Here is a 15513-nt window from a genome sequence, read left to right as displayed (position 1 = left end):
AACAATAGAATGAAAAACCTCTCACAAACACTCTTTGCGACACACACTTGATGTAAATGTAATTGGTTTATTTAAACCTGGGCTGGGCTAAAAGATTAAACAAGCCCGGCCCACTGAGTGTCTCAAAGAGTTATATTTCCGTGGCGCCATATTGCGTCTTTCCTTTCTCTCTCTATATACAGAGAAGAGACTGTGGTCTGTGGCGGTAACTTCGCTTTTCTCTGTGTACCTTCACACACCTCAATCTGCTTCATCTCACTCGCCACCATGACAGACGGTGGTCACCTCTTCAACAACATCACCCTCGGCGGCCGCGGCGGCACGGTCAGTTCTTCCTCTCTCTCTCTCTCTCTCTCACCCTCAATTGGTTCCGTTTTCCTTCCCTTTCGTCGAAACTGTTAATCTCGCTCCAAACCCTAATTTTTCATCTCGCTTCAACTAACATTTCTTTGACCTAATAGCTCTTGATTTCACTTTACCTGAAAATTTCGCTATCTTGCATTTTTTATTTTTTATTTAATTCCATGTGAAAATGTCAATCAGTGAAAACCCTAATGTGTGTACTTTGTTAGCCATGACTGAAAAATGAGGCCAAGTTTACCTATTTCATTGTTATTTTTGACAAAAAATAGGAAAGAAATGATTTTTGTTTCTAGTGAAATTGTGGGTATGTGGCTGAAACTGGAAGTTATGTATGACAGTTTTTTTCATGGGTTTGCAGAATCCAGGGCAGATAAAAATATTCTCTGGAGGAATTGCATGGAAAAGACAGGGGGGTGGTAAATCAATTGAGATTGATAAAGCTGATATAATGGGGGTCACATGGATGAAAGTTCCAAGGACTAATCAGCTTGGTGTTCAGATCAAAGATGGGCTGTACTACAAATTTACTGGATTCCGTGATCAGGTTAATCTGTGCCTCTATGGAATGTGCATTTACATATATATATTTAATGTAGAAAAATGGATTTTGAACTTATGGTCTGGTCTCTAATTTTTGTTCCTTTTGGAGTCAATCGCGGATCGTGGCCTGTCGGATGACCCCCAAAAATGAAATCCCACACAAGGGAAGGCCGTTATTGGCCGCGAATAGCGAGATTTCGCAGCCGCGATAGGCTACGCTACGCGACGGCACTATCGCGCGCTATTGATAACTATGATTAACAGTTTGACAGATCTTAATATTGATTAGTTATACTTGGATTGCTAATCAAAAGCTGTTTCATATGTTGATATTTTTATACATATTTTGCAGGATGTTGTAAGCTTGACCAGTTTTTTCCAAAATAACTTTGGAATATCTGTAGATGAGAAGCAGCTTTCTGTTAGTGGGCGCAATTGGGGAGAAGTTGATCTAAATGGTTGTTGATATTTCCATGAAATCACTTTTGTCTTGCAACTAATATTATCTGCATGATGCATTTGCATATATCAGACATCTCTCTTTGTAATCCTTACTTGCTATACTTCTAAAAATAGTGTTTGGGGAAAAGTAGTTTGACATCACTTTCTGTTTGACATTGCACCATCGTGAGGACATGGTATGTAAGCAAGGGGAAGCGGTTTCTTATTTTCAAAGGAACTGAGTTGATATCATTCAGTTTGTTTTTTTGACATACAGTATATATTCTTGTATAGTGCAGGATGGATTCAAATTTCAATATGTGAGATCTTATGTGCTGTTACTTCTCTTTTAACCATTTCAAAAGTTGGTTCTTTTCTTTTTGTTGTACTCTAGGTCTCCAATAAATCTAACCACCAATGCCTCCAATTTTATATTTACATGATGTACAAAAGTGAAAAAAATTGAGATAGGAAAGCATGAAAAAGTTAAGATAGGAAAGTGTTTTTCCTTTGGGGGAGGGGGGAGGGGACTGGGAGCTGCTTCTCAAACCGGAATTTCATCTCATTCTTGTTTTGTTTTTTCCTTTTGCCAATCAAATGCAGTCTTTCTCTTCGTGGTGAAGCTTCTTTGATGGAATTGACCTGACTTCTTCTGTGCAGTCATACTACCACTGTATGTACTTATGCTTCTAGTTACATTTCAGGAAATATGCTGGCATTCATGGTTGGTTCAAAGCAATCTTTCGAGGTGTCTTTAGCTGATGTCTCTCAAACGACGCTTCAAGGGAAAAATGATGTGATGTTGGAGTTCCATGTGGATGACACAACTGGAGCTAATGAGGTATATCTGTATATACGTGCACATAAATTCTTTGATGTTTTAATGAAATTTCATATAGAACAACCTGCTTTCTCATCCAAGCTTTGGCTTGAACAACATGCTGCTGTTCATAGTTTTTATATGGGTTTGCATTTTTTATGGTCTAATATTGTTCATGTTATGATGTCAGAAAGATTCATTGATGGAGTTAAGTTTCCATATACCAAATTCCAATACCCAGTATGTTGGCGATGAAAATCATACTCCTGCTCAGGTCAGTTTGCTCATGACTTTTATATATCGCGCGATATAGTAACTTCTAGGCAACTGACATTTGCCCACTCTTTTTTTGTATCAGGTTTTCCGTGATAAAATAATGTCTATGGCTGATGTCGGTGCTGGAGGTGAAGATTCTGTTGTTACATTTGATGGTATTGCAGTCCTTACACCAAGGTGATCCTCTTTCAAATTATATTGTATACTGATGCTTGCATTTATGTCCTTTCATGAAAAAGGATTAATCCCTATTAATGCAAATTTGTATTCTTGTGCAGAGGACGTTACAGTGTTGAGTTACACCTGTCATTCTTGCGGCTTCAAGGACAGGCTAATGATTTTAAAATCCAATATAGCAGTGTGGTTCGCCTATTTTTACTTCCTAAGGTTTATTTCCTGATCATTTGTTTTCATATTAAGTGAACGATAACGTAGTGCAATCAGCCAACCATGTCTCTTATACTTGATGCTTTTATCTTGACCTGTTAAGTACACTGACAACTTCGCATCTCAACGTTTATCTGCAGTCCAATCAGCCACATACTTTTGTCATTGTTAGTCTTGATCCCCCTATTCGGAAAGGACAAACTTTGTACCCTCATATTGTGATGCAGGTAATTGCTCACTGTTTTATGGTTCTCAATTTAGGTGATACATATTTTGCTTGCTTCTGAACCTAACATATTTTGCTCATTCCTGTATAGTTTGAAACTGATGTTGTTTTTCAAAGTGAATTGGCAATAAACGAAGATCTTTATAACACTAAGTACAAGGACAAGTTGGAGCTGTCTTATAAGGTATTGCTTAAACTGTTGATAATTGCTTTACTGATATAGAACCCCTGAGATACTGCTTCGCAAAGGCTGCTTGTGTAAATAAAGAGCATAGTGATGCCATTATTGATACATATCATTCACAATTCAATAATCAGGGGCTAATCCATGAAGTGTTCACCACAATATTACGTGGCTTATCTGGGGCTAAAGTTACCAAGCCTGGAAAATTTAGGAGTTGTCTAGATGGTTATGCAGTGAAATCATCTTTGAAAGCTGAAGATGGAATTCTGTATCCCCTTGAGAAGAGCTTCTTTTTCCTACCTAAACCTCCCACTCTTATTCTTCATGAAGAGGTAAAATCCATTTATTTTTTACTGATGGTCAGATATCTGCTAGCCACTCTTTGACATACGTTTTATACATTGGAGGTTTTGATTTTTTTCATCATCTCCTACTAGGTTGACTATGTAGAATTTGAGCGACATGCTGCCGGTGGTTCAAATATGCATTATTTTGACCTTCTTATCAGATTAAAATCTGAGCAAGAGCATCTCTTCCGCAATATTCAGAGAAATGAATACCATAATTTGTATAGTTTTATCAGGTATACTAGCTCATTGTCAAATTTTACTTTGTTACAATTAATTGTTTGTTTTAATCCTAAACAATTTATTTTTGTTCTGCGCATACAGGGAAAAGGGCTTAAAAATTATGAACTTAGGAGGTGCCCAGCCAACTGTTGGTATGGCTCAAGTTCTTGAGAATGATGATGATGATGCTGTTGATCCACATCTAGAGCGCATTAAAAATGAAGCTGGTGGAGATGAAAGTGATGAGGAGGTACCCAAATCTGTATTTGATTTTATTCTTTAGCTCAAGGGTAACAGTTAGCAAATTAGTATTCTTTTTTCAGTAATCGAGGGGACGACATTTATTTATATATCCAACCGCTTCTTTAAATATTTGGGCATGAGAAAACCTAAGTGAGCTTGGAATTCTGCTTACATTACTATTTTCCTATTCTGAAGCTTGCATTTTCGGTGCTGAACTTTCTCCTGTTAATTAATCTATCCTTTTTAGTTTCTTGTATTGTTTGTTTTGCTCACTATGTGTTTGTGTGCATTTGCTCTGTCATCTGTTAATGTGAGCATGTCTCTTCAGTCCGCATGCAAGTTGCTCTACTTTCCCCTTTTTTCTTTTGGGGCACCCAATGTCTGGAACTTTGAAGAGTCTTTTTGCTTCTATGTTATTAATCAGTGGCAAATGTCAACAGGATGAAGATTTTGTTCTTGACAAGGATGATGGAGGTTCTCCTACTGATGATTCTGGGGGGGATGATTCTGATGGTAGTGATAGTGGTGATGAGAAAGAGGCAAGTGGTTTGTTTTTATTTGCCTTCATTACCTTGTGATACCTCTCTTTCTACTCTTTAAGTCTTTGGTGTTCCAGCCTTACACCTAATAGCGGTCTATTTTCAGAAGCCTGCCAAAAAGGAACCAAAGAAGGATCTGCCTTCTAAGGCATCTACTTCTAAGAAGAAGCCAAGAGATGCTGATGAAGATGGAAAGAAGAAAAAACAGAAGAAGAAAAAGGACCCAAATGCACCCAAGAGGGCAATGTCTGGTTTCATGTTCTTTTCGCAAATGGAAAGAGAGGTGTGTTCTACTGGAAATGATCGATTTTTCAATTAGAATTTATTTCTCATTACTTCTTATCTCCTAATATTTTTTTTCAATGACAGAATCTAAAGAAAACTAATCCTGGAATTTCATTTACGGATGTTGGGAGAGTACTTGGAGAGAAATGGAAAAAGATGTCAAGTATGGCTTGTTTCATGTTGTTTCATTTCATGCAATTCCACTGACTATTATGTTCTATGACTAAGTTTTTGTGTGTTGAATGCGCAGCGGAGGAGAAAGAACCATATGAGGTAAAAGCCCGTGCCGATAAGAAACGGTATATGGATGAGATTAGTGGCTACAAGAATCCACAACCGATGAATGTTGATTCAGGAAATGAATCTGACAGTCCCTAAGGTTTTTGCTCTGATATTGAAAGTTTGTTAGCTTGCCCTTTGTTGGCTACGCTTAGGTGCTTAGTAAGTATTGTTAGATATTTGTACTAGTAACCAGATCTGCTAATGTTGTTCTAATTAACAAGTTTGTGGCCGACTGAAACAGATCAACAAAATTTATCGTTTTTTGCACCAACAGAATTTCATATGAAGAATGCTAAGTCCCAAATGATTTCACATTGTGTTAGCTATCTTTTTTTTAAGTGGTTCAGTGTTATTTCACTATTATCTGTTATTAGGCCAAACACATGCTATGTACGTGCTTGTGGGAAGATAAACAATTTGAATTAGACCGGTCTGTTATTACATATAATGAAATTGAATAGTAAATTCTAAGATTATATGTAGGGCGTTGCTTCGGTACCCATCGGAAATGGGAGAGTATGAAATCCATTAGTTCAGTTTTTAGCATACAGAGGACTTGGGTTGTAAATTTTACAAAAATTATGAGAAAACATGATAAATTAAAGTGGAAGGTCTGAAGTAACTTGTATATAAACAAATAGCTACAATAAAATAAATAACTACTATTGTAAGTACATTGAAATTTCTTTTATATTTTTAATAACTCTTTTCATGTCTCAGTTTGTGATGCTATATTGTCTTTGGGATATTATGATTTATGAACATTATGCGATTTATTATTTTGTTGGAAATCATCTTAACATTATTGCAATAAGAAGAGTGAATATTTAAGACTGCTTCAAATTATATATCTTTTGGAAATTTAAGAAATTTTGGTTATTATTTTTACACTTCATTTTTATTTTTATGAGTACTCAGAAGATAAAGTTTCAAAAATATATAATATTAAAAAAATAGTAAATTTTAATTGCATGTAATAATATTTATTTTATAGTGTCAATGAAATCACTTCCTCCCTTTCTTCCACTCCACATTCACCATGTCGAATTGCCACCGACCACTGCGCACAACCACGCCAGCCACCTCCTTCAACCCCTAGAAGCTCAATTAGGTCAACATCACACCTTTTTTCAAAGGCTGGTTCGTCTCGTCCGCATATGATTCAAAACCCCTTATAGCTCAGTTAAAATGTGTACTATGCGCTAGTGGTTGTTTAGCCACTTTAATGTTTGATTTTTCTTCTAAAAACTAATAATAATAATAATAATAATAATAATAATATATTATTATTATTATTATTATTATTATTATTATTACTATTATAACATTCCCGTTATTAACGGACCAATTATAATTTCAGCAAAAGAGTATTCAAAAAATAACTTATCATATAATTTGTGATTTATGAACAAATAAGTGGTGCGTGAATGTTAACCTCAAAAAAAATGGTAACAAAAAAAAATGTTAACCTCAACTTTTCTAAATTTACAGAGTTCAGGGAATTAATTTAGACCCCATGAGAATTATTCTTCATCAATCAAATAAAACAAGGCTGGCAATAAGTGATTCATAACATATAATAATATCCAACCTTTCTTCAAATTAAAGAATATTGACATGTAAATTGGACAATCTCTTCCTCTTATCACCAAAAAATGTACTACATTGATTGGACAATAATGTAACAAAGCATCTTAGACACACAAAAATTAATGGTGGTAAGATAATAGTGTCTTTTCTTTTTCAAGCCAATATCCCTATAAACAGAGTTTGGTACTTGAGACTGTTATACTCCGTAGGATACAGAACGGTATTCCACTCTTCACGGTGTAAATTTAGAAGCATTAGCTTCAACCTTTCAAGGGCTACCATCGTTATTTAAGCATATCACACAAGCACTATGTTAAGGGCCAAACAAACTTGGTTTTAATTGGTATAGCCTTGCCAAGGTCTTGTTGATTTTGTGCTTAACTAATTCCAAGACCTTGGTTAAAAAAATAAAATTTGATATAAAAGGGGATAAGCAGGGAAAAGGATAGAGAAAAAAAAAAACAAAGAAGAAAGAAATGGGCATGGGAGAAATAATGGCAGGAAGTGCAACTAAGGTTGCATTTATAGTCTTGGTAACTTTCTCCATTACCATTCCATGCCTTGTTGAGGCTGGCATTGCTGAGTTTGATGATTTTCTTAAAGAACAAGCTGATGAAGCCTATCAAATTGCTCTTGCTTCCTATGTGCCAAAGCCTGAAGAAGTTGCAGCTGAGCTTAACCTACACGTTCATTTGTAAGTACCAATACTAATTCTTCTTACATTCAAACGTGCTATTCATTTTGATCTTTGTTCAATTGACTATAGTTTTTCCAAATTCAAGTTTGTTCTTGAATAAGCATGAGAATAAACATTCATCTATTCAACATCAATTATTCATACATGTTAAGTTTTATTTAAATTTTTGAAAGAGAAATGATAAAAAGCACATTCACAATTTGTTTAAGGACACATTTGAACTAACTTTTAGTTTTAAAAAAGTTTCATTTGTATGGAATGTAAGATAGGACATCTCGTTATTGATTGTAACACAAAAATGAATTATGATTTTCTAAAGTGAAACATTGTATTTATACACCTCTTTACAAATATTCAACGTGTCTCGCATATTTAATAAGTATGAAGAGACAATAACTACAAAATTTCAACCTCGACAAAACTAAAGAAAGTTTGCGCGAGAGAATTTAGATCATTGCAAAACATGTAGTAATTCATATCATTATTTTTTTTGTTCTTCTTCTGAAAATATGTTTAAAATGGATTTAATATATATGCACTTACAATGTAAAACTTCTTTAAACTAACATACAATGATTTCACATTGACATCAAATGATAGTTTGCCACGTTAGAAGTAAATAATGTAACAGTTTAAAATGGTGTGACATAAATAATTGAAGGTTAATGTAAAGAAGTTCTATACCTACATAAAAATAATACTCTTATTACTAATAAAATATTAATCTAGTGATAAGTAAGCTAGTTTCTCATAAAGATAAGATTTAAATAAAAATATTAAATAAAAACTCTTATTTCCTTATGTGTAGGGCGTTGGAGCAGACAAACGACACAAGGAGGGAGCTAAGGCAGCGAGGAGGAGGAGGAGGACGCCGCGGAAGAGGAAAACGCTGCGTCGCCACCAACCCCATCGACAAATGCTGGCGCTGCCGCAAAGACTGGGCCAACGACCGCTTCCGCCTCGCCAAGTGCGGCAAAGGCTTCGGCCGACGCGCCACCGGCGGCCTCGGCGGCCCAATCTACGTCGTCACCGACTCCTCCGACAACGACATGGTCAACCCAAAGCCCGGAACCCTCCGCTACGGCGTCGTCCAGAAAGGCCCACTGTGGATCATCTTCCAACGCAACATGGTCATCACGTTGAACCAGGAGCTTCTGGTTTCCTCCGACAAAACCATCGATGGCCGCGGCGCCAACGTTCAGATTCGCGACGGCGCCGGGATTACCATGCAGTTTGTGAACAATGTCATCATCCACGGGCTTCGCATCAAGAATGTGAAGTCTAAGCCTGGTGGTATGATGAGGGATTCTTGGAACCATGTTGGAACGAGAACAAGGAGTGATGGTGATGCTATCTCGATTTTTGGATCGTCGAACATTTGGGTTGATCATATTTCCATGTCTGATTGTGAGGATGGTCTTGTTGATGTTATTCAGGGTTCTACTGCAGTCACCATTTCGAATTGTCACATGACTAAGCATAACGATGTGAGTGAGGATTTTTGTGCAGATGAGGTGTTTGTGAAAATGTGTCATTGAAATAGTACTAACGGAAATGAAATGTTGATGGTGTTTGATGCAGGTGATGCTGTTTGGAGCTAGCGATTCGTACAACGGGGATAAGATTATGCAGGTGACGTTGGCGTTCAACCACTTCGGTCAAGGGTTGATTCAGAGGATGCCGAGGTGTAGGTGGGGTTTTGTTCATGTTTTGAACAATGACTATACTCATTGGATGATGTATGCGATTGGTGGTAGCTCGGGGCCGACGATTTTGAGCCAGGGGAATCGTTTCATTGCTCCGAACAATGATGCTGCCAAGGTGATCACGCACAGGGACTATGCAGGACCTGATGTGTGGAAGCATTGGCAGTGGCAATCGGAGATGGACCTGTTCATGAATGGTGCTAAGTTTATTCCTTCAGGGGCGCCGATTAGTAGGGGTTCGTTCAAGAAAGGGTTGATGATGAAACCAAGAGATGGGTCTCATGTCAGCAGGCTAACAAAGAATGCTGGTGCCCTTCCTTGCAGGGTAGGCAAGCCTTGTTAGAAATTTGTATATTATATCATTGTATTTTGTTTTGTTTTGTTTTGTTTATAATTAACACACACCTTGTAGAAGATATGGCAATCCTCTAGTTATAGGATGAAGTGGCACTATGTTTAGGGGGATGAATATTGTACATTTACCTTCTACAGTAAACATGTTGTGACCTTCTGAGAGAAACAAAAAGAGAAGTTGTTTCTTAGATTCAGATGATAAGAAATAAGATGAAAAAGTTTCAAATTATTTGTAAATTTGTTTATTGGTACTTTGCTTTCACACACTGACACACACACGTCTTGTTTGGATTTTAACTCATGAATGTTTTGTTGTGTCAAAGTTGGGTACTCATTCAAGTCTCACATCAAGCAGTGTGAAGAAAAAAGAAGTAGGAAGTTAGTTTTAGTTTTCTTCATCACCACAACTCTAGTCCTTTGGGAGTATTGGGGTTTTGGATAGTTGTGGTTTATTTAGAGAGTTTCCAATTTTCTCCTTGTAAAAATTGCATTGAGAGGGTTTGCAAGTGCTTCTAATGGGTGTGCTTCTCCAACTATCCTCTTGTTCCCAACATGTTTGAGGTATTATCATTAAGAAAAACTAAATGCATTTGGTTGCTTGGTGGACATAGTTCCTTCTATAAATGTTGTACAAGTGATTTCATGAGAAAATATAGGAGCTTGATATGGATTAATTGGACAACAAAAGGGTTTAAATGGTTACTATTGCTTTATCTGATGAATTAATTATTCTCACTTTAATTAATTGAAGGGTGATTATTTTCTCCTAAATAGAAGACCCCTGTTATAAGATATGGGCAATAAAAAGTATCTAATGGATGATATTGAGCAGCAAACTCAAAAGAAAAACGAGAGAAGAAAAATTAAAGTGCCTGCTCTTTAAACATTAAAGTAGGGAAAGGAATGGTAATGTGCTTTAAGTAATCAACCCCCCTACAAGTACCCTGAATTATTATAAACAAAAAATAATTCTTTTAAATTAGTATACCTAAAGACATAAAAAGAAAGCAAAAGCTCGAATTGATGAAGTTCTTTTCATACAGAATCACCACGAAAAAAGGCTTTACTGAAAAAATGCACAATGATAATATAGGTTATTTAATTGCTTATAGAATACTGATTTTAACATTAAATAATCTGAGTAGCAGGGTGAATTTAGAAGCACCCCTTGCAGCAGCTATAACTTAAAATTCAGCAGTAGGAAAGGAGATTACATAATTAACCATTCTTTTTCTTCAAACAGCATAATAGACATGGAATATTATAGGCCAAGATTCCTTGAAATTGGCAACTTTTCATATTCCATGCTTCTTCCTCCAAAGCGATAAATATCCATGTGTAATCTTTTAATATGAAGTTAAAGGCAGAAGTTTTCATTTTATCAACATTTTTTTCAAGTCTTTGATAGTACTATACTATTTTTTTTAGATGCACCAACGTATCACTACAGGAGACAGTCATGAGACTAATCCCCTCGAAAGCCGAAGATCATATTAAGTTGATAGACATCTCCCAACAAATTTTTCTCCACACACACTACCCATTGATTGAACCCTGAAATAAATTCTCAAGAAGCCCAACTATCTTATATTCTTATAGTACTATACTATAAGAATTCTTAGAACAAGTACATAACTTGTGCTTCATTTTCAATAAGTCCAAACCTCTTACTTACTTAATTTGAAACTCAAAAGTTGTTAGTTTAATAATTTATCAGTAGAAGTTCATTGGAAACATTAAAGCCTGCAATTGTGGATTGATAGTCAAGTTGTCATTGTTTAGGCATTAAGCTTAGGAGCTCTTGAGAACTTCATTACCTCTTATGGCTTTGTGTATTCTGATATAAAGACTATCTGAAGAAAGAGATGATGAGTCTTTTGTGGCAATAAAACACACGCTCTGCAAAGCACCAAATTCCCTGCTGGAACACTTATTCTTGCACTTTTTTTTTTTTTATCAAAATTAGGAAATTATTCCTCTTCCCATTGTTCTTAATCAAGTCCTTGATTACTTCACTCACAATTCACTTCTTTATTCTTCCTTCTCATCATTGGAAAGCTTCTTAAGGAACACATAAATATAAAGAGAAAAGAAATCTCATTCAACTAAGATAAACTATAAGTCAAAATTTCTCTTTTGCCACAATGACTGCAGTCTTAGCTTGTTCCTGAAAGAATATTATTGAGAGGCAAATGCTGACAAGGTACATGAAAAATAGGGCACATGAAATTTTTTTATCCTTGGCCTATCATGAATAATCGACTAGGATTTATGAACTTGGTCGGCATACAATTCTAATGTAGGTCTCCTTTGTTAAGAGCCTCTGAACCTAAAGGTAATGCCAAGACAAAATCAGAATCTATCTTTAAAGCTCAGGTGGACATAAATGCCCTCACTTTTTCTTATTGATTATTAAGTTCCTTTTTGATCGCATAATTATCAAATCATGATGTCCCAAAAAAATAAATTAGATTCATCGTAAAGGGAAATAAACAAGAATTATGTGCATCACACACACTGCACTTGCATAAAGCCATGGTTAAAATTTCAAATATATAAACCATTCCACAAAAATTAGGGTGTAAAAAGAAGAAGCTGAAATTAGCAATCTAATCACCAAAACTAGGCCTTTTCATCCATTGTTTTGGCTCAGAAAAGCAAGTCGTTCTGATATTAGAAAGAATAGAAAAGCCTGATACCACACTATGAAGAAGCATCTTCCAAAACAGATTATTCTATCTTAGTAACTCAAAATTCAACAAAGTAGCCTAAAACACATGTAAGATAGCTTATGAAGCTGTAGATTTTCCTAAATCTTTCAATACTTAGGAATCATGATTTCCTTAGGTGATGTCTATCATGTAGTGACAGCCACTGTCCCATTATATGTGACCATGATACTAGCCTTCATCTCTGTAAAATGGTGGAAGCTCTTCACACCAGATCAATGTTCAGGCATAAATAAATTTGTGGCCAATTTCTCAATCCCACTGTTGTCATTCCAAGTGATTTCTTCTAACAATGTTTACAAAATGAGCCTCAAGCTCATATATGCAGATTGTATTCAGAAGTTGCTTGCAATTCTTGCCTTAACATTAATCATTAAGATCAGTGCTCGAGGCGGTTTAAAGTGGATCATAACCGGTCTATCATTGTCAACACTTCCTAATACTTTGATCCTGGGGATTCCACTCATGAAGGCTATGTATAAGGATGAAGCTGATGCTTTGCTTCCCCAGATTATTTTCTTGCAGAGCATGATCTGGTACAATTTGCTCTTGTTTCTTCACGAGCTCGATGCAGCCATTCCTGCAAGGACCATGCCAGCAACACCACCATCTCAAGGCACAGGTGTGGATTTAGATTTGGTTAATTTACATCTTAGACTTGGAAATCCTTCTACAATTGACTCTGAAGCTAAAATTAATTCTAGAAAGAAACTTATGCGAGTAGCTTTCTGGGTGATGGAATTGATTCTGATTAGTGAGAAGCTGATCCAAACATGTTGTTAGGGTGTGGCTGATATGAGTGAGAAAAGGTGGGAATTGGAGGAATGAACAATGTTTCTTCATTTTTTACTCTGCCATTTTCACTCCAACTAGCAGTCTAGCACAACCTAAATCCAAAACTGATTTTGATTTTCTAGGGATTTGATGACCCTCTCTTCATTTTTAAATAATGTAAGCATATATAACTTCCACAGATTATTCTTGTTTAGTCAACTGAAGTAATCTATGACAATCTATCAAAGTGGGGTCAGAACATATTTTAAATTTCTCTGTTTTCTGTTCTTTTCTTTCTTTCTATCTTCATTTTGACTCTCAGAATAACTATTCCTCTTAAATGCAATTAAATATTGACAAATTGTCCTATTTGGTTCTGTGTCATTCTAATGTATGTCCTTCATCTATATGGTACAAGATTCAGATACAAATGTCACATAAAATCAATTTTAAGGTTGTATACATTACTTCAATTGAAGTGATGGCGTTTATGTTTTCTTCTCTTCTTGCTTTCTGCTTAAAGGAGAAAGTGAGACTTCTCAGGAGCTACAATCAAAAGAAGAGGAAGAAGCAGAACATAGACCAGGAAGGAAATTAAGGATCTTGCTCATTCTTACAAAAGTGGGGAAGAAGTTGATCAAAAACCCTAATACCTATGCAACTTTTATTGGTCTTATTTGGTCCAGCATCCACTTCAGGTGAGCACATTGGAAAGAGGAGAGTCACAAATCCTTATGGAACATTTGTTTTAACTCACTCAATACATTATAGGAGATTATTATTAGGATTCAATTCACCTAGCTCGGTCTCCTGGTTCACTGCGTGAACAATTATAATTCTTGATCATTGGATCAGAAATAACGATAATTAACCTGTTGCAGGTGGGGAGTACATATGCCAGATGTTGTTAATCAGTCAATAACAATATTGTCAAGTGGAGGTCTAGGTATGGCAACTTTCAGCTTAGGTAAGAGAGTGGATTAATTGTTCCCTTTTATGAACTTTTTGAACATTATAATTGACTTCAAGCATTGAATTAGAAGGTCTTGTTCTTGAATGAAATTTTAACAGGTTTATTTATGGCATCAAACTCCACCATTATAGCATGTGGGCCAAGAATGACAATGGTGGCAATAGGACTTAAATTTCTTGTTGGGCCTGCCCTAATGGCTGTAGCTTCAATTGTGATTGGATTAAGAGATACAATGCTCAAAGTGGCAATTGTTCAGGTAATTTTTTCTTTCTGTATTCCTGTTCAGGTCATGGAAGGTTACATTGTTTGGTTTTCACGTATGTATTTGGAGTCTCTCATTGTTTAAGAAATTTAAGATCTGGTGTTAGGTTCTCTTGGTCTTGGAGGTCCATGGTGTTCAAGCTCTCTTGTTTTTGGCTCCCTCTTTCTCCTTAACATATTTATGATATGATTTTGCTTGTGCAGGCAGCTCTACCCCAAGGAATAGTTCCTTTTGTTTTTGCCAGAGAGTACAATGTCCATCCAGCCATTTTAAGCACTGGGTAAGCACTACTTCAAAATCATATCTTTGATAATCTTTGCATATATAGGCCTGTGTTTAGATGCTGCTCTTGTTTTGGTCACAGGGTCTTACTGGGAATGCTCATTGCCTTGCCAGTGGCGCTCACCTACTACGTCCTCTTAGCACTGTGATGCACTATACCAGGAACAATGACAAAACTGTTAGTTGCATTGGTGTAAAATTAACAGTTAATGTAGTTGTATATTGTCAGTACTCAGTGCTGATTAATAGTCAGAGAAAAAGTAATGAAAGTTAAGAACAAATTGCACAAGTATAAGAGGTATAGATTGTGTAACTGTTGATTCAACAGAGAAATAAAAGATATGTGGATTCATTGTCTTATTGCAAACACATTCACCTAGAAATACAACATAAGTGAGTCACTGATAATGAGAGACCTACAACCATTACAAAAAGGAAGACATAAGAGTGCCAAATTAAGGGGATATATGGTTATTTTAATATGTCAAATTGTCAATGCCCTTTCAATCTGAATACAAATAAATAGGTCCTCAAAGTTGTCAGTTTGCTAACAAATTCACCCTTCCGAAGTTGCCAACTCGATAATGAGCCTAAGGTACAAGCTAGGTTAAAAATACTCAAACTCAGCCCTATGGAACAAAGAATGAGCATACCTTACTCAGGGCCAAGCTCTTTATTCTATAACATGCTAATACTAATTACATAAATGATTCACGCGTGCAATTATCCCTTTCTTAGTCCTCTAATCACGACCTTTATAACATTGCCATGGATATAAGGAGTATTGACTCCAACGCTTTTTAACATTTACTTCTTCATTATGGATCGGTCCCCTCATGTATAAGTGCGACGATTTATGAGCACGCAACTTCGTCATCTAGATTTTCCCATTGGATTTTGGTCGTTTGGGCCTCCAAGTGAGCACAATCATTTAAGCCAACCACTAAAGTCGACCATCTTGATATATAAGAACACAATCCCCTAAAGCACC

The 15513-nt window shown here is 36.1% G+C and overlaps 3 protein-coding genes across 4 annotated transcripts; all 3 read left to right on the top strand.

The window, feature by feature from the left end:
• The first annotated feature begins 163 nt into the window (after positions 1-163).
• Positions 164-5467, top strand: LOC130739342 (FACT complex subunit SSRP1). The gene is made up of 16 exons (XM_057591617.1): positions 164-324; positions 722-907; positions 1256-1361; positions 2049-2185; positions 2355-2438; positions 2523-2617; positions 2719-2827; positions 2968-3054; positions 3145-3237; positions 3372-3569; positions 3675-3820; positions 3909-4056; positions 4490-4588; positions 4695-4871; positions 4958-5036; positions 5124-5467. The coding sequence occupies exons 1-16, from the start codon at positions 268-270 to the stop codon at positions 5249-5251; spliced, it is 1929 nt and encodes a 642-aa protein (XP_057447600.1). The 5' UTR covers positions 164-267; the 3' UTR covers positions 5252-5467.
• Positions 5468-7051: 1584 nt separating this feature from the next.
• Positions 7052-9739, top strand: LOC130739341 (pectate lyase-like). The gene is made up of 3 exons (XM_057591615.1): positions 7052-7439; positions 8251-8929; positions 9024-9739. Exons 1-3 carry the CDS (start codon positions 7222-7224, stop codon positions 9489-9491), a joined length of 1365 nt encoding a protein of 454 aa, XP_057447598.1. The 5' UTR covers positions 7052-7221; the 3' UTR covers positions 9492-9739.
• Positions 9740-12095: 2356 nt separating this feature from the next.
• Positions 12096-14870, top strand: LOC130735644 (auxin efflux carrier component 8-like). Of its 2 annotated transcripts, none has more exons than XM_057587569.1 (6): positions 12096-12853; positions 13529-13703; positions 13887-13951; positions 14077-14234; positions 14444-14520; positions 14605-14870. In XM_057587569.1, exons 1-6 carry the CDS (start codon positions 12337-12339, stop codon positions 14669-14671), a joined length of 1059 nt encoding a protein of 352 aa, XP_057443552.1. In that variant the 5' UTR covers positions 12096-12336; the 3' UTR covers positions 14672-14870. The 2 variants fall into 2 exon arrangements, with proteins under 2 accessions (XP_057443552.1, XP_057443551.1); XM_057587568.1 differs by having other exon boundaries at positions 12097-12853; positions 13887-13972.
• The last annotated feature ends 643 nt before the right edge of the window (positions 14871-15513 follow it).

The sequence above is a fragment of the Lotus japonicus genome, chromosome 2, assembly GCF_012489685.1.
Source record: "Lotus japonicus ecotype B-129 chromosome 2, LjGifu_v1.2".
NCBI lineage: Eukaryota > Viridiplantae > Streptophyta > Magnoliopsida > Fabales > Fabaceae > Lotus > Lotus japonicus.
This window is presented reverse-complemented; position numbering and strand designations above follow the sequence as displayed.

Bases quoted from the DNA above. Each gene is read 5' to 3' on its own strand.
- LOC130739342 (XM_057591617.1), top strand. From the start codon at position 268: ATGACAGACGGTGGTCACCTCTTCAACAACATCACCCTCGGCGGCCGC. The intron at 3,570-3,674 runs GTAAAATCCATT...ATCTCCTACTAG, and splicing joins CTCTTATTCTTCATGAAGAG to GTTGACTATGTAGAATTTGA. The intron at 4,872-4,957 runs GTGTGTTCTACT...TTTCAATGACAG, and splicing joins TTTCGCAAATGGAAAGAGAG to AATCTAAAGAAAACTAATCC.
- LOC130739341 (XM_057591615.1), top strand. From the start codon at position 7,222: ATGGGCATGGGAGAAATAATGGCAGGAAGTGCAACTAAGGTTGCATTT. The intron at 7,440-8,250 runs GTAAGTACCAAT...CCTTATGTGTAG, and splicing joins CTTAACCTACACGTTCATTT to GGCGTTGGAGCAGACAAACG. The intron at 8,930-9,023 runs GTGAGTGAGGAT...TGTTTGATGCAG, and splicing joins ACATGACTAAGCATAACGAT to GTGATGCTGTTTGGAGCTAG.
- LOC130735644 (XM_057587568.1), top strand. From the start codon at position 12,337: ATGATTTCCTTAGGTGATGTCTATCATGTAGTGACAGCCACTGTCCCA. The intron at 12,854-13,528 runs GTGTGGATTTAG...TTCTGCTTAAAG, and splicing joins ACCACCATCTCAAGGCACAG to GAGAAAGTGAGACTTCTCAG. The intron at 13,973-14,076 runs GTAAGAGAGTGG...AAATTTTAACAG, and splicing joins TATGGCAACTTTCAGCTTAG to GTTTATTTATGGCATCAAAC.